This window comes from Pygocentrus nattereri, chromosome 2, assembly GCF_015220715.1.
Source record: "Pygocentrus nattereri isolate fPygNat1 chromosome 2, fPygNat1.pri, whole genome shotgun sequence".
NCBI lineage: Eukaryota > Metazoa > Chordata > Actinopteri > Characiformes > Serrasalmidae > Pygocentrus > Pygocentrus nattereri.
In genome coordinates, this window is record NC_051212.1 from 27,549,242 (window position 1) to 27,567,491 (window position 18,250).

Consider the following 18,250-nt stretch of genomic DNA (forward strand, 5'->3'; position numbering starts at 1 on the left):
AGCCGTTAGGATCTGACAAATACGGATGAATTATTGAACACACTGTTGTGTAGTTGTTGAACTTAGAGGGTGTTTTTTTGTGCATTTTGTGCAACAAGGTGAAAAATATGCCTCATCCATTAAAAACAGAATAGAATAGCACCTGGGCCCACAAACGGAAGGAAGAAGGAAGGAGACGTGCCCCAGAGGCAACTTGAGAACTTGAATTTTAACAAATTTCAAATTGAGAGTGGTTTGATGTGAAATTTACTGTGATTTCTATATTTAGCCATTTTATTTACTATATATAAAACAAGTGAACTTATGTTTTCTGAACTTTCAGATATTAAGATCAGTTAAGTTCAACTTCACAAGAACAAGAATCTGAAAAAAAAAGTTTTCTTTGAGTACTCATTTGCCTTACAACACACTGCATCTCTCCATCGTGAACAGATATAAAAAAAATACCATCAATGTTTCAGGAATCATAACAATTTTGTGTACTAGCTTCGAGGGAGCTTTTAAACACATAAAACTATTCAGATGTCTGGTTCCTAACACAAGTACTGTGAACAATTCTCGGTAAGTTGCACTTGAGCCAAGTATTTCACACCAAACCACTCTGAATGACTCCTTATACATTTTAATCTTTTAATTATGCAGTATTATAGAAAAGTCAGTGGAATAAATAGTCCAGCATGATCCCCAGAAAAAGACAAACGTATGATACTCATAGTGACACACTCATAATGCAGTGTTTGAAGGTGGAATAGTTTCATACATTAGACGTAAAAATTATAATATGGATTCAAAGTATGTTTATTTTTTACGGACTTCTTATGCTGTTTAATGACACATATATACAAAATAAACAAAGCATATTAAGGGATATATGTTTTTTATTGGAATATTGCTACAGAAACCACATATATTGCTTGTAAACATATGCACATACAGTGTCTTCAACACAGTGAAATGACTTCAAAACAGTGAATTTATCCCTTATAAAAGGCACAAGCAATAAGGCATCAAATCCAACACATTCAGCATCACATTAGAAATGAATAAGATGCTAATATTCACGATTCAGTGTGATATTTTTGCAGTGATATCAGTCATACACATAACAAAAAAGGCAAGATTGTCATCATGACAAGGCATAAGATTGACAGAATCGCTAGCCATTCTCAGGATAACATTCGACTATAACTTTGGCTGAAAAGAGCCTGGGCTACATATTAGCACTGTGTCCTATGAAATGAGGCATTTCAAGTATTCTGAATCTCAGACTTCAGGACAATGATATAATGGACACAGTCTGTTCTACTTTGAGAAAAATATCAAGTTAAAGCAAATATTTTGATCTTTTATTTTTCTTTTCTTCCACCTGGTTCTTTCCCTGTTCTCAACACATAAGAAGAGAAGACTCTTCCCCTCTACACCAATGAAGCCTATATAAAGATCAAAGCCCTTCTTTCCGCCTTTTCCCTCTCTTTTTCGGGCCAAAACGTACACACTCCAGGAAATCTGTGGAGATTCAGTGGGATTAGCCTGGCTCTCTTGACCTTTCCTGTTCAGAGAGATACTGTGTGGTGCTGGCTGTCGGATAAACACACCACTAAGCGCTCTGAGCACGCAAAGGTCAGCTTTACGTAATAGGTGCGGTGCTGCGGAACCCTGGATCCGTTTGACCCTTCCAGTGCCCCGGCTATGACCCCTGAGCTTGCATTTCACTCAGTGGAGGAGAGAACGGTGTACATAATCTAATTACGCTAACAGAGCAGGCAGTGTGTTTTATCGTGCTGATTACGTTTTTATTAGGCGCTTTGAGATGATTCTGACCTTCTACCAGATGCTCACACATAATTTTACAATTCTGGAAACGGCAGCCACCCAGCCATGCTTTTCTACAGTCACTTAAAACCATGAACCATGAACCAAGGGGGCTGCTTAACTTGCAAACTGAAAATATGTCGACATTAATTGCAGTTGCAGTCTACGCTTGGGTAACAAAGTCAGTGTGCTGACTCTGAGTGAACGGAAATGTGTGGCATAAGTGAATTAAACTAACAACAACAACAAAGTTAGCCCACAGCTGACACCAGGTCCATCTACTTGTATGAAGCAAAACAACTGAGCTTTGATAGTTATCAGACAGATAGGGCTTCTGACAGCAGGAGTTCAGCTAATAGCCAGACTGCCTCAGCCCTTACATGCTGGACAAATCCAGACTTTAACTAAAGCACCAGGCCATGTTGAAAGCAAAAGAGGGAGGAGGCAACTCCTTCTCTCTGCGTGAAGGCAGAAGAAAGCCACGGCTAGCAGCAAAAAAGCCAGGGTTTTACAGACGACATGAAAAGAGGTTTAAAACTGGCAGAGAGAGATAAAAGTGTACATGGGAGTACAAGAAAATACAGAGAGAGTTCAGCACCAGGTCATAAACAAGGCCAAAAAGCTTAGAGTGAACACGCATACGTGTACACACGGGGCGCACAGACACACGGTCCACCTTCGCATGTAGATGCATTGACCAAAAAGGTGCACATGTACAACACATACAGTCATACACCCTCCAATACGCAAAACCTTTCGCTGACATATAAGCCGGCCAAATTCTACGTTTTTCTTTTCTTTCTCTTTCTTTTTCTTCCTTTTTAGGTTCACTTATTTTATCTGCGAAATTCTATGTACCAAAAATATTTGTTTCATTTATCCATGACCATCTCTTTATCTTACTGTTACTGTGCCTTTAAGGTTGAAAAGTTTTCTGATTGGCTGCCCTCCAAAAACTCTACAGCAGAAACACTTCTTATCACTTCATTGTGAAGACTGGCTAAACTGCTTGAAGCTGATTGGGCAGTCACAGGTAAATGTGTTCATGACATCACACTCAGGGATTCAAAACATGCTGTTTTTCAGCTTAGCATCCATTTATAAACGGTATGGACTGAGTTAACATTTGGAAACTTTTAACAGTGCTTACTTAGTACATCAAACTCTTCTATGAAAAAAGCAAGGGCAACGCAGTTTTCCATGATATGGCCCCTTTACCTTATTCAGCATTCTCTCACCTCACAAGTCACAGCTGAAGATGAATATAAATAAGAGCAGATTGTGGATTTCTGCATATAAATACACTATAGCCCAGGCGGTATGACTTGATTAGCTCACAGTATTCCACTAGGAGTGAGCAGTGAAGGTGCAGCGATGTATTTGGTGCAGTGCTGGAAGGCGCTAGGCAAGCCCTACATCCTCCTTGCGATCTTCTCCAATCATTTTATTCATTTGTTCCCCTTGTTCATTCCACCGAACGGCCCCACCATCTTCATAGCAGCATAGTTCTGTAAGAGAAATAAAAACAGGTAATTCACATGACTGATTAAAATGATACGCCCTAAAATCACTGACTAAAGCACTGTCTCAAACTGCCTACAGAATGAGTGAAAGCAGGACTTTCTAACCAAAATGACGTGTGTCTATAGTATACTGAACTTTTGTGTGTATGAGTGTGAGTGTGTGAGTGTGTGTGTGTGTGTGTGAGAGAGAGAGAGAGGTGGGGGGGGGGGAGAGAGAGAGAGAAAAATATTTGACCCAGGTTGAATTTTGAGTAATGGACCCCACATTCCTGAAATCCGATCAGAGAGATACAAGCTATTTACACTCGACGCCTATCCTTTCATCGCAAAAATTACCTCCCATAACCCACACCCACACACAGACACACGGGTGAAGCTTACAGGGAAGGCGTAGAGGAAGACTCCCAGGAAGAGCAGGATGAAGAAAAGGAGGATGAGGCCCAGGATAAGCCACTTAAATCTCCTCCACACAATAAACTTCAGTGTTTTGTACGGAGAGGAGAACCAAAGGAAGGAGGTTTCAGGTCGCCTGCATGGAAAATATAGAAACGCATGAAATATCAGTTCATCAATTTCCAGTTACTACTGATCCAGTTTCTGATCCTGCCCAGTCTTTTTATACTGCGCATTTGCAGATGCAGTCTGATAAATATATTTTCATAAGATACAGTGAAGGGAAATAAGTATTCAGACACTTCTGTTTTTGCTATTTAAAATACTTCCAGTATATATAACCACTGCAAATTTACCTACACGTCTATGGCAAGTAATTAGCTTTTTACAGCATTAGTTTTTCACAGCATTGTGGTTTAGTTGTGACCCATTTCTCTTTGCAAACTGTCTTAGATTCCATATGGTTATGAAGGTCTTTCTGAATGAATCCCAATTTCCTCCATAAATCAGGCAATTCACTGTTTTTTTTTCCAGAAACCAGTCTTGAGTTATTCTGGCTATACGCTGTTAGAAATAGGTACTATTTCACTTGCAGGTACATTTTTTGTTTAGCAGAGCATAAACAGTGTAAACTATAGTTTTAAGGTCCAACTGAGTACTTTGAATAAGTTTTTTTTCCCAGTGGAAAAGTACAAATTTATACCTGTTCATAACCCAATGTTTTAAAACAGAACAATAAACTAAAAAGCCTGGAGGCGAGACGGGGTGTGTGGAGTCAATACAACTAGGAAAATATAATTTCAATTGATTATGGTACAATTATGTTCCCTGACCAAAGGTACTGAAATGTACCCTTGAGGGGACCACCCAAGTGACAAGAGGAGTACAGCCCCAGTGACAGTTTCATACCTTTATTTATTGGAATATATGATTTGGGTTGTTGTTGAAATGTCCATCCTCTCTAGATTCAATTTCTTGGCTTTAATTAAATTTAAATTAAGATTAAATTCTCCTCTAATATCTCCTGGCACATTTCCCATTTCATGCCTTTTGACTGTCACCTCACTGATTCCTTTCGTTGCCACTATACACCCATTAACTGCTGCTTTATTGTATTTTGTGTTATATTTATTCACTACATGTAAATGTATGTCTGGTAACGTGCACTGTGAGCTCCTGTAACCAAAACCAAATTCCTTGTATGTGTAAGCATAACTGGCCAATAACGCTTGATTCTGATTCTTCCTTCAAAGACATACAATGTCCCAGAACCACTTGCAGAAAGGGCCATGCCGTGATGCTCTCCCCTCTTCACTGTAGATATGGTATTTCTTGAGATCACACTAATAATCCTTATTTCTCCAAACACTGTTAGCCTAATTTATTACCAAACATTGTTTTTGTCTTGTACGACCAGAACACATTACTCCAAAAAAGTCTTGATTTGTCTAAATGCTTGTGTGCAAATTGTAGACATACATCTCTTGTAGACATACGCCTCCTTTTTGGTGGAGTAGTTTTGCATGGCATGTAGAAACCAAGATGACTGCGGTGCAGTCATTTATTCACTTTCTGTAATTTGTGTAACTGTTGTTCCTGTTGCATTTAGGTTGTCCTGAATTAATTTGTGGTTCCATGAACTTTCCACTTGCTATTCCCAAACCATTTGTACTGACAGGGATGTTTTGAATATTATTAAATAATACTGTCCCCGAGAACCTTAGGAAGCTCTCTCACCTTTACCATGATTCCTGCTTGTTGCATGGAATCTTCCCAGCATTGTCATTGATATGCACAATAACATTTTTTGCAGCATCAATATTTAGAACATGACTCATTTTTACCTAAACTTCACATATATATCTCATCACTGTCAGAACAATATTTTTTTGTGTCTGATTTGTTTTAAACCTATTGTTTAAAACAAATCATTTATGTTTATGAACATAGACTTTTTTGTTCATAAGTTCAACAGACAGAAAATTTGTCAAATGTGACTGAAGCTTGTAATATCTCCATGAGGAGCATTAATAAGAGCTGTGATTCGATTTGGCATGGATTGGACAACTTTCTGGATGTAGGCAACATCAATGTTTAGCCACTCTTGCATCAAAGAATTGCACAGTCCAGCTTGATTTTCTGGATGCCTTCCCTGGCATCGTACTCGTTCCACGTAGTCGCACATGTCGACAATCCCTGTTCATCAGTTTCATCTTTTGGCCACAACTCTGATGAAAACCTGCGGTAAATTCAGCTACTTCTTTCACACTATGGCCTTTGGTACACCCAAATGCATCGAACAAGACATTCACTGCACTGTACCACCTCTTCTCAATCTATGAATCCCATCGCACACCCCACAGGATTTTATAGCCCAATCATCCTCATGCAAAGCAGGAGCCTGAAGTTACCACCACCTTAAACACCAAAGGTGACAATGTTTTATCCAGGGAGCTTATTTGTAAGTACAAAGTCAAAAGGCATTGTGTGTCTAAATCTGAAATGGATGTATGCACCAAAGGTATATGTAATAACAAACACAAGTGTCTGAATGCTTATTTGGGGATGAACTCACTGTGGCTCCTCCAGGTGAGGGTTCATGTTGGGCTCATCTCTGCCCAGCCCTGCAGGTCTCTCATCCTGCTCCTGCTCTGATACTATCTCCATGGACATCTCTAACTTTCCCTGAGTGACACAGAGACCAAATTCAAACACATTTGTGAGGTGATCTATCCATGCTCCACTAACAAATGCATCCTTTCACAGCTTCACAGAACGTTAAGACGAACCCATTGAACTTAACTCTGCATTGTTGAAATATCTAAAATTATTTATTAATTATTATCTGCATGAGTGTTGCATGTCGCTCACAGCTAAGATTTTCTCTCCTTGTCTGTCACACACACAGGGCCACCAGCCCTTAACTGTCTTCTGCTCGAACAGAGACACCAGCTTATCCTGGGGCTGAGTGAGCAGCTCCAGACCGCATTTCTCCGGAGACTTCGCTGGCCTCAACATGTGGTTCAGATCCATTTCCAAACAACCTGAAAGAGAACGAGAGATTTTGCTTTCATGCTTATTTTTTCTCCTTCACATCATTCACTTTTGATAAAGTTGTGGCAGGGGTACGCAGTGCTGTAGGTTTCTCACTCTAATGTAGGCAATTTGTCATAGCGTGTGCATTTTTTACGTTGTGGCCGGATGATATTTATTTTAAACATGTACATATTCCATATTTCAGAGCATTATCTGAGCGCCTTTAGGGAGTCATGTTCCAAAGGCCATAACTTTTATTTCCCCTGCTGAATGTGCTGATATGCTGGAAATAAGGACAATAAGTGCAAAAATCACAGAGGCAGTAAAGCTGAATGTTGGTCAGAATGATGTATTTGTATTATCCTCAGGACTACCGTGTGTGGTGTAACCTCATGAATGGAAGCTAGAAGTTACATAGGTTCAAACTGAGGCACACACACAAGCTAATGATCAGAACACACACATGCATACACAGTAAGCTTAAACATCAGGATCCTATCAGTGTGGTTCTATTTCACACTGTGTTTTGCTTCTCTTGCTCCTGTCATGTCAAGGCTGAGAAATGGTGCAGCACAACAGTTCTGTGGTTTTGCGAAGGTTAACAGTGTTGAACTGGCTAAGATGGAGGTCTAACAGAGGCTTAGGGATTTTCACTGTCTGTGTTTTCTTACTAGCGATTAACGTAATGAATGTGAATGAATGCAATGTTTTGGATCAGGATTGGTACCAATGCAGACCTTATTAAAAGCACAGCACTGGGTATCAGCTAGATGTGAGCGATCGTCTTTAAATACTGTTTCTTGGATATAAAATTGTAACCACACATTATCCAGTAGACCTTGTTGTACACTTTATTCATTTTCAGTGCATTTATGTGTTTTTTTTATTGTGTTAGTATCAGATCTGTACTGACTTTTGTGATTTTGTTAAAGTTCTCACAAATCCCACACCATCTATTAGACTAAGGGTCATTATACACAGAATACAACATAAATAAACGAAATGAAAATGAAAAATATTCAGATATGACTTTTTCCAATTTTTTTTCCCAATCAAAATTATACGCAACACAAAGACTTTTTTGTACCATGAAAAAACAAAGAAGTAGAAAAAAAGCAGAATATCTGTCAAAGTGTCCTTTTCACATTGTGCAGAATGATTTCTATATTGGAAAACTGTAAGGGACGTAGAGAGTTTCACCACCTCATCCAGGAGCTAAATGTAATGAACTCTTTTGCACAAAAGAGTTCATAAAGTTCAACTGGGATCTTTGAAATTCTGGAATTTGAGATGATATTGGAGATGCAGTTCAACACATGACAGAGCATAAAACAAATGAAGACAAATGTCTTGAAGTGCAAATGCAATCTCCTTTACTCCTTACAGAATGACAAAATGGTGACACTGGCCTACTTTCCCTGTTTTGCTTCATTCAGAAACTGAAAGTTTGATTTTTTTTTCCACATACAATTAGATGTTTTTGACACTGGAGGAAAAAGTTCTAGTTTCTACCATTTTGGTTGTCATCATTCCAACTTCTTGATTGGTCAGAAAGTATATGTCCCGAGCAAAACGGTGAGGGTGAATAAAATAATTTCACATTTTCACTGTCTAAAAATTGCATTTTGCGTTCAAGGTACTTCCAGTTATACACATGCTCAAATTAATTTATTGTTGTCTAAATAAACTGCATTTCTAAATCATGCTGTGTGTGTAAAGGCCTTAAGAAAGCAACATATTGTGGTATCCTGCTAATCTACCAATACTAATTAATCAATACTATCAATACTCTGGCCTCCATGTATCAATACTATCTCTTCAGTTTCACTTCAGATAAAAACTGATGTGGGCAGAACATCTGAGGCTGAGACTATGTGTATTGCTAATTCTTACCCAGGTAATCGTCAAAGGAGAACTTGTCATTGTCCCAAATTTGAATGATGAGCTTAGGAGGCAGCTTCATCTCGGCCTTATCCAAACTCCAGAAGTGCTCCTGCGCAGACGGAGACAGAAAGAGAAACAATCAATGATGACCGTGATGAAGGAAAGCAGAGATAGAGGGGCAGAGATAAACAAACAGACCTAGAGAGTGACTGAGAAAGACCAAGTGAGAAAATGATGGAGAGAACACGAGAGAATTAGAGAGCAGGTGAGAGACAGAGCCAGAGTGCAAACAAGACAGAGAGTGAAGGAGTGACAGTGCCACCAGAGGCCCACTTCCACAATCGGCCGCCAGACAGGATGCCATCACTGTGACAATATAGGTTGCGTACAGTACGAGTGATTGATGTGTGCAGCAGCACTGCAGGGATAATGAAGTCACGCTTCACGAGAGCATGCTGCTGTCCTGCACTGGTAAACAGGCCCTGTCTGTCTGCTCAGCCTGCCTGACAACCATGCAACAAGCAATCAAAACAAACTCTCACACCTAATCTCCCACACTCCTTCACTCATTATTCTCCTACATGTACATATTTAGCAGACACTCTTTTTCAGGGTGATTAACAGCAGGAGCTGAATATGGAGCCAGGAGTCTTGCCCAAACACTTAGAAACAGCAGTGATTTTCCTGTCAGGACATAGAATCCAAACCCTTGTCTTTGGGGTAGTAGTGCTCTCCACTATGCTCTCCATCTGTTAATGGAAGCTTGGTCTAGTCTGGTCTAGAATGAAGACTCAGAGATATTTAGTGGACTAAGAAAATAATGCATTTGCTATTATTAAATAATAAACTATTAGTATTTTGGCCTCCATGTATTACTAATTTCAGTAATACAATACTGTTAACAATATGGTAACTCACAGTATATTTTACTATATCGTTCAATTTAGATGATTACTGCACATTTTTTGAACCCTGAAGAAATCAAAAGATGTATTCTGTATGCAATTGATTTAAGAAAATGAACAGAGCCTGTGCCAGTTTCAGTGATAAACCAAACATAATTTGCCTCTGTATTAACTGTGAAACTGTTGCACAAGCCTAAGCTAGTAGTTTATGGACTGTGTGCATGCTAAAACACAAAATACACTCATCTCACGCATACGCATTTGAGGGAGGGCTGCACAAAATGTGGGACTATTGTGTAAAAAGTGGGTGAAAATATTACACAGCCACTGAGCAGTTTAACCAGTTTTACCTCAATTCTCTTCTACCTTTTAAAAGCAGGTGTACATTTGCACTAGAATCTTATGTGTTGAGAGGCTTCCTTTAACAATGGCAGTGGCTAGAAAAATGCCTCCAACATACTCTGAAAGCATGTTTACCATTAGAATAACACTATTTCAGCTCTGAGGATCAGTTGTATGTGCGTGAGAAGATGCAGTGTAAAATATGCAGTGATGTGACTGCAATATGTGCACAGTCTGTGCTATCACTTCACAAAATTGGAGTAGAATAACACCCCTGGTCAAATATTTGGGAAGGAAATATCTCTGTTCATTAGCACTACTGTCTCTTCACCTTACATTACATGTACAGCTTACATTTTCTGTTTTGTCTCCAGGTTGTTGATAACTCCATTGTTACTTTTAAACCCTGAACATAAGGAGCGCACATTTAGTGGGCTATGCTATGCAAAGTTGCATTCTTAGTAAATCAGACATTAATTTCAGAGGCACTGTTGGCGCATACTTCTGTCTGTCTGCCCTGCGATGGACTGGCGACCTGTCCAGGGTGTATCCTGCTTTCCGCCCAATGACCGCTGGGATAGGCTCCCGCAACACTGAGGGAGAAGCGGCTTAGAAAATGTGTGTGTGTGTGTGTGTGTGTTGCTACATACTGTGATCGCATCAAGGCACATTTTCTGCTGTGTTTGTGCTTTTATGTACATCTGGCCCACAGTAGTTTTACATGATTGAACACAAAACATAGCTAACTCTGCTAACAGTCATGCTGGTTTGTGCTTCTGTGAATGGCTAGACTTCTTCTGCCTTCTCGTCTAGTAAGTATAGCATAATGAAACTGCAAAACAATAATACAATCTGTTCAAGGTTTGTTGCTTTGCTGCATAAACTTGATTGAGAAACACAACATCATCTCAAGTGCATTAAACCAAGATCAAACAATGTTTATTTAATGTTTAAATAATCCTCTTTACTGTTTTGTTGCCCAGACCTAACATATCACCTCAGTTGCAGTGGGGTCCAGAACACTCAAAGCCAAACCTGGATCCGTCTTCTGACAGTCAGCATAATGGCCTACTCTGGGTGTAATGGGTGGAACTGCTATCTTAAATCTTACCATAACTGATCTTTCGCCTGCCAAAACCACACTCTACGTGCCCTTGTCCATCATCGCTGTTTTCCCTGAGCCAGGCTTGGCTGGAGAGAGGGCAGTCATGCTTTGACAAGACCTCTCTTACACATTGTTTTGGAGGGACGTAGCTAGCCAACATCTGAAGTCTCAGACAATTTGTTGTTCTGCACCTGTCTGCTTCAAGGATGTCCATCAAGCACAAGCTGTCTGTGGCAGATTTAAACAACAGTTAGGGCTTGCAGATTTGCCCAGAAAGCCGAGCTAAAGCACAGCTAAAGTGTGGGTAGTCTACTCTGATTTGTTCAGGCCTCTGCAATTGGGTTTCTCAGTCTGACAGTTGACATTGGTTTGGGCGTACAATGTTTCCTATTTTTAACTGCTACGACAAAGTATCAACCTCTGCGATAAGATTGCAAAAGGCCAGAGATAATAAAATGTACTCCTGCAGCCACAGAAATGTATTAACTAATCACTGCCTAATTGCATCATGTTGAATGTTCTGATAGTTGATAGAGGTCAACATCAATCAGTTTATCTTTTATCATGTCCAGGGCCAGCATGTGGGTAGTTACTCAGGTAGTTACTAGTTACTCAGGTTTGTCGTTCCTCAGCACTCTGCTGCCAGGTTATAATGCCCTATGCTAGGCCCATCACAATCATGTGAAATTTTAACTTCCATATATTACTGTGAGTCACAATTGGGTTTTTGTTAATAGTATGCTGTTACAGTACAAACCTAAAATGGCACTATGGTCGGATCAGTCAGACACAGCTTGAACTCGAATTAATACACACACATATACATCTTTCTAAGCCACTTATCATTCTGGATCACAGGGGGAGTTAGAGCCTATCCTAGCAGCCATTGGGTGGCAGGCACCCTGGATAGGTCGCCAGTCCATTGCAGGGCAGACAGACAGATATATATACTCACACCGAGGGGCAAATTAGCGAGTCCAATCGGCCTGACTGCATGTCTTTGGATTATGGGGAAAAACCGGAGGAAACCAGAGAACCTGGAGGAAACCCTCACAGACATGGGAAGAACCTACAAACTCCACACAGAAAGGACCCTGGAATCAAACCCAGGACCTTCTTGCAGTGAGATGATGGTGCTGCCCACAGCACCACCGTGCAGCCTCTAATTAATGAATATTTATTTGTTAATTTTGATTTGCTTTATCTCAACAAGTGAAAAGACGCGCAATTCACACTCGGTTTGTTACAACGTTATCATATTTTGAAAGCTAACAACTGTGGAAAATCATCCCAGTCAACCGGGTGTGCCCCAATTCACAGCATTATGTTAGTATTGTATGAAACAGCTGATGACAACGTTTTTAGCCTATTTGTTGATCAGTCAACAGTGTTTTTTATTTCTTTTATGGTAAAGTTGATAGACTGATGTCTTTGTATTATATCAGGTGAAATGACAGATGAAATGACGGGAGAAAAAGTACTGAAGGGTGGAATTTCTCATTTTACTCACAGTGCCTGATTAGCACATGGAAATAGGAAGTAACCAGTTTTATTATGTTTCATCATGTAATTGAGTTGCACTGTATGTAGAGTTACCCACACAATGTATTTTTGTCCATATCATGCAGTGCAAATGGCAATGATGACATCTTGTTTAAAAGTTATAGGAAGAAATAAAACTAGCTTGATTTGGCAATATACATTTATTTGTGCACTGCCTGTATCTTAACCTCCTCCAGAACTACAGACTGTAGTGTTCTGTCTGAATCTAACCTTTTTATCAATGGTGCACAGCTGCTCAGCAGGTAAGTAATGGAACGGGAAGAGGAACCTCCAGTTGAAGTTGCCTTCGCCACCAAGCGAGCGATAGTGCACGTCTGTCTTCTGCTTGTTCCCCTCGTGTCCATGCATCCAGCTGTGAGCAAAAAATAAAATCCATAACAAATAATTACACAACACATAATTTCCACTCAGACAATGTCACTAGGTTTGATGCATGGCTGCAGTTGCCCTGCAACCATGTTTGTTGCCATTGTTCGATCTCTTTAGCATCTTTCTGTTACTATTAGTCACACTGGCAACAGACAAGCAACAAACCTGTGACATGGGAAACAAGAGCAGCTTCAGCCAAGCAGAGTCAATCTACAGCAGATTAACAGCACCAATATGATACGCAGACATACCCTTTCACATAAATGTCACTCATCCTCTCCCCGGTAACACTGACATCATCCAGTATGACATCACTGGTGTTCCATATGATGCAGCGTAGAAAGAACCTATGCAAGAGGAAGGGGGAAAAACGCTAACTCTCATATACAGGAAAAAAGTCAAATTCATCTGTTTTGCATAGCTAGGTCTTTTCATCTTACTTCTTGGCTTTGCGTGGAGTAATTTTAAAAGGTGGCCCTGGGGGGCCCAAAGACTTAGGGAACAGATCCACCCACAGCTGCAACCGGCCCTGAATAAAAATGTACAAAATGCAGTCACTGACAATATATAGTATCTTGTAATATCCACAAACCTAGGATGTTGGTAGCTACTTGCTATGGTATTCCAGGTTGTTGCTAGGTGGATGTGATTGTATCCTTGGTGTTTGTTAGGGTCTTCTAGGTGGTTGCTTTAATGATGCTAAATGGTTGCTATGGTATTCCAGGCGGTTGCTAATGTGTTGCTAGGTACCACCACTCATTATTATGAAAAAAATTGTCATTTAACAATCATTGTACAATAAAACATACATCTGATCAAAAAGGTGTATACAAGCATACCTTTCCTGACCAGACAGAATATGCCAGAAAAAATCTGATCTTGTTTGTATGTAACTAGGCTGTTGATTCGCCATAGTCAATGACATAAGCCGATGCTGCCAATTCACCACACTGTAGCACTGCAGCTATGCGAAATCACACAATTCTCCACCCTTCAAGTTTGTTTAACCTGTGCAGCTCAACAAACACGCTAATGACATGATAACAACAAATCAGCATTACATCACAACAGCCAAGAACCAACTTTGGATAACACAGTAGCACTGCAATGGCACAACAGCCTTTTGTACTAATCCAGAGACTTATTTAACCAAAATAGAAAAAAAAACCAGAAAGCTTTTTAAAGCTTCCCAGGTCAATAACTTCACGCTTTTGTGTGGTTAATTCTTGTTATACCATCATGAACTTGCACCAGCCACACATTTTATTGCAGTGTTTCATAAGGAACCATTAGATTTATAGGAGTGTTTTCCCACTGCGTATTCACAAATAAGAACTGACACAAGCAGAAAAAACTGAACTTGCAGATTTAGTCCTAGTTAACTTTCCGCCTGCTCAAGAGGCAGCTGGAACCATTATAATAACCACGATCAATATTGAATGGTCTTTTTGGTCATTTTATGTCACTCTGAAGTGTCTACTTTGGCTAATTGGCTACTTTGCTTGCTAGTTAGTTTTAGTGAACATGACAGTAATTATATTCAAAATTTTTTTCTTTTTAGTTTTTCTCTTTTGAATTTACCTCTAATTGCACTGTTTTGAACAAAGATCATGTTCAAGTCTAATCCTTATTAAACACAGCAAAATTGATTCAGAGCACATTTTCATTATTGTCAGTGGTTTAACATTAAATATATACCACTCAACCTCATAAAGAAATACAAAATAATAAATATGTTACATTTTTTTCCCTTTTCTTTTATTTTCCTGGGGGCGGGACACATTACTGTGCCTTGCGCCCAAATTTTGGTGCTACAACCCTGAGGCTGTCAATCGTCATTTTGAGAGATTGCAAACACCACAGGAAGCAGTGAGGCCTTGATAAACATGCAGCAGCATAGCTTGATAAACAGACTAAATTTGATAGTGGTGGCAAAAGAAGAGAAAGCAAAAGATGCCGTAACACTTAAGTTACTCTAATAATTAACTGTAGAAGCAACTGTTATTTACAGCCCACTGCTGTCCTACAATACACACTCAGACTGATGATATATATCCGTCACTAGCAACTGAAGAAAACCTGTTGTACCTGTTCTATCTCAGGCTGCAGGGGGCTGTATAGAGGCCTGTTCTCCACATGTTCAGGCACCAAGCCTTGCCTCCTCAGCACCAGCAGAGCCAGCTGCTCCTCCAGTGGACCAAGGTGAGGATTGGGCAGCTTTGCATCATCTAAGGAAGCAATGGAGTGATAGAGAGATCCATCATTAGTGCAGCAATAGCATGGTATATATAAGCAATAAATAAATTCATACATGCACACAGGGAATTCTAGAATGTGCAGTATGTTTTTTTGAGAATAGCAGTAAATACATTTAGCCAAATTGCTAAATAAAGCTAATAAAAGCAAATAAAGCTGAGGCACAGCGAGCTTTTAAACCAGCACAGTTAAAATTATGTGCAGAAGACATGACGTGACATGACCCACACATTTGAGGTAAAGTGCTTTGGGCATTGAAACACAGCTTCATAAAGTCATCGATGAGACTCTGGGAAAATAAAAGAAAAGCAGTACTGTAAAACAAATTCATGTAGCATTCCATTTCTATGTTCTGAAGTGTTTATCTTTCTCAGTTCTCTGGACAATCCATTCATTTCATCGCTGTTGATCTAAGAGGAGATTTTTCCTCTTCTAAGACAGAAAGAGAGAGACAAAAAAAACACAAAACTTTGCTCTGTTGAGTTTATGGTTTCAAACTCTGTGTCACATCTCTGAGGGAAACATGGTTAGAGTGTGGAGAGGGGAGGAAGACGAGAGGAGTGAAGGAAGACAGTCTCCTGCCGCGAAGTTGGAACCCCAACATGGCCACCTGACAATCGCTCTGACGCGTGGGTTGCCACGGATACGTGGGGGGAAACAAAGAGAGGTAGTTTTCCTCGGTGGTGAGACACGGGAGCAGGAGGCGGAGGAGCCCACCGCAGTGTTGACCTTGGCTGGGTCAGGCTAATACACTAGCGCACTGTAAATCTGGAGCTGACCTTGGAAAGATGGCTGCCGGAGCACTTAGCCTCACTCAGGCACAGTGTATCTTGCCTTGCTAGCAAAAGCAAAAGTCCATTTGTTGTGCTTTTTAATTATTCAAATAGTTTTAGACACAGCAAACAATGTAGAAATCAATATAGGGAGCAAAAGGTAAAAAGAAGAGATAGGGATAGGATAGCAAAATTAGGTGTAGTTTTATCACAGCAGAATGCTAATCACAAACTAGCACTACCTGCTAAGGAAAGAATAAGAGGTGGACAGAAGGAATGGGAGAGCACAAATATGTAAATTATGCTATGTTAATCACTAACTAGCAGTAGCTGCTGGCTTCTCTCTTCTCTTTTAGAGAAGTAGAAAAGGTGGACAGAAGGAGTTGCGGTGGTGAAGTTAGCAGAAGTCACATGTATGCAAATTCAAATTAAGAGATACTAATCGTAAACTAGCCCCAGCCACCAGCCTCTAACAGGTGTGTATTAGTAATGTTTAGGCATGTGGTGTCACCATCCCAGATAAATAGAAGGCCACTGTTGGCCCGCTGACGGCAAGGCTGGTGGCCCACTGGCTTTTTGCTCAGCGTTTTCTGAGCAGCTCTCTAGAGGTTGAGTAGCGTCATTGACAGATTTCCACTTTTCATCATTTGTTTTTCACTTATAGTCCAATTCACTTATTTATTAAAATCATTTTAAAAGCATGACAAAATAAAGTATAAATAAGTAAATTAATGAGTGGAAAATGAGTGATGAAAAGCGGAATTCTGTCTAATACTCTACTTAACCACGCACAGTCCTATTAACTTATTTTTCCTTCTTCTCTTTTACCATGCTTTGTAAATTAGTTTAAGAAATCATTTTAACAGCAATATCATAACTAAGCAGCTTACACAGCTGGGATCAATATAGCACAGTGTCAGCAACATTTCCATCAAAATCATTTTAAATTAGGCCTTGTCTTTATTTTTTTCCTCAATTATTTGTAATATTTGTCTTGGTTTATATTCTAAAATAAAAGGCTATGTTCATGTATATATTCAAAATCTGTTTGACGAGATTAACAACTAGTTGGACCCCGTATGCATGACAGTAATCTAGGTGGTCAAGGGTGGACTAGTAGTGGCATACAGTCAGCGGGGTGCCGAGCTTATCAAGACAGTGGACCGATATATGGTGGCTATCTGGGCATGTAGAAGTGTGATATAATTGCTGTGATTTAACCCCCACAGCCGTTGTACATTTATACAGCCCCTTGGTCTCCTCTATATCGCACAATGTTTTTCTTTACGCCGAGGAGCAAGTAATACTTTCTGCCGATAGCACCCAAGCAGGAACTGCCACCCAGCCTCCCCATCTCCCCTGCAATCCCACACACAACGATATGATGTATAACACGAGCCGAGACGTATGCAGTTATTCTTTTTCTGTCAGTGTTTTCACAGAACCGCAGTCGATCTTGCGCGCCGCTCGCTCTTTTAATGACGGAAGATGTGATGGAGTTGGGCTGATGCTTTGATTAGCTCTTACTCGTGACTAATGCACTCAGCAGCTCCAAAGAAAAGACTTCCACCTTCATTCCTCACTCCCCTGTTCATTCCCCCAGAAATAATGTCTGCTTTACACACACACACACACATGCAGCCACATTATACTGGAGGGTTGAAAATTTGACTTCAAAATAGTAATGCAGAATGTATGCGTGCACAGTACTGACCAAGGTCTGCAACAGTGTACTCATGGCCTCTGAAGTACACCCTGTCCTGCTTGTAGACAGGCAATTTGTAGTTTCTCCTCTGACATAGCCGCTGGAGCAGCTGGGTGGGTTTTAGCTGGTCTCTCCACTGGTTCACTCCAGATCTTTAGAAAAGGGTAAGAACAGCTATGTTACATTCAAATATACCTCCGTGCATAAAAAGTACCTTTTCGTTGGATCAGCAAAGGCTTTTTAGTTTTTATTAAAACTGTAAATGTCAGTAGGCAAAAGTAGGCCTGTGTAATGGTAAAACTGTCACTTTAGTTGAAGTGCTTTGGAAAATGTTGTGTTTTTTATTATTTTTGCTTAAAGCACACTTTGAAATTACTTTAAAGTAGTGTGAAATTGAAATGACTAATCCAGTGTTTTCATACATGCTTTCACACAATGCTTTCATACATTTTCTGGACAAACATATCCCACTTGTGTTGTACATATATACATACATACATACATACATACATACATACATACACGCCTTGTATCTTCAAAATGGTAACTTTTCAGGAGGATGAAAAAACATATACTTTACTTTT

At 39.9% G+C, this 18,250-nt stretch overlaps 1 protein-coding gene across 9 annotated transcripts in view; it reads right to left on the reverse strand.

Annotated features, from left to right (window-relative positions):
• Positions 1-860: 860 nt before the first annotated feature.
• Positions 861-18,250, reverse strand: part of dysf (dysferlin, limb girdle muscular dystrophy 2B (autosomal recessive)) — a 110,565-nt gene continuing 93,175 nt past the window's right edge. For 8 of the 9 annotated variants that reach the window (XM_017709933.1, XM_037546330.1, XM_017709930.2 and 5 more), the window contains 10 exons: positions 17,676-17,818; positions 15,021-15,160; positions 13,373-13,461; positions 13,184-13,279; positions 12,774-12,915; positions 8,658-8,757; positions 6,600-6,772; positions 6,304-6,413; positions 3,717-3,864; positions 861-3,320 (listed from right to left, as the gene is read on the reverse strand). In XM_017709933.1, coding sequence (XP_017565422.1) covers positions 3,261-3,320; positions 3,717-3,864; positions 6,304-6,413; positions 6,600-6,772; positions 8,658-8,757; positions 12,774-12,915; positions 13,184-13,279; positions 13,373-13,461; positions 15,021-15,160; positions 17,676-17,818 — 1,201 coding nt within the window. In that variant the 3' untranslated portion in view covers positions 861-3,260. The remainder of the gene's footprint in view (positions 3,321-3,716; positions 3,865-6,303; positions 6,414-6,599; positions 6,773-8,657; positions 8,758-12,773; positions 12,916-13,183; positions 13,280-13,372; positions 13,462-15,020; positions 15,161-17,675; positions 17,819-18,250) is intronic. The other variant, XM_017709932.2, reaches the window with a different exon arrangement.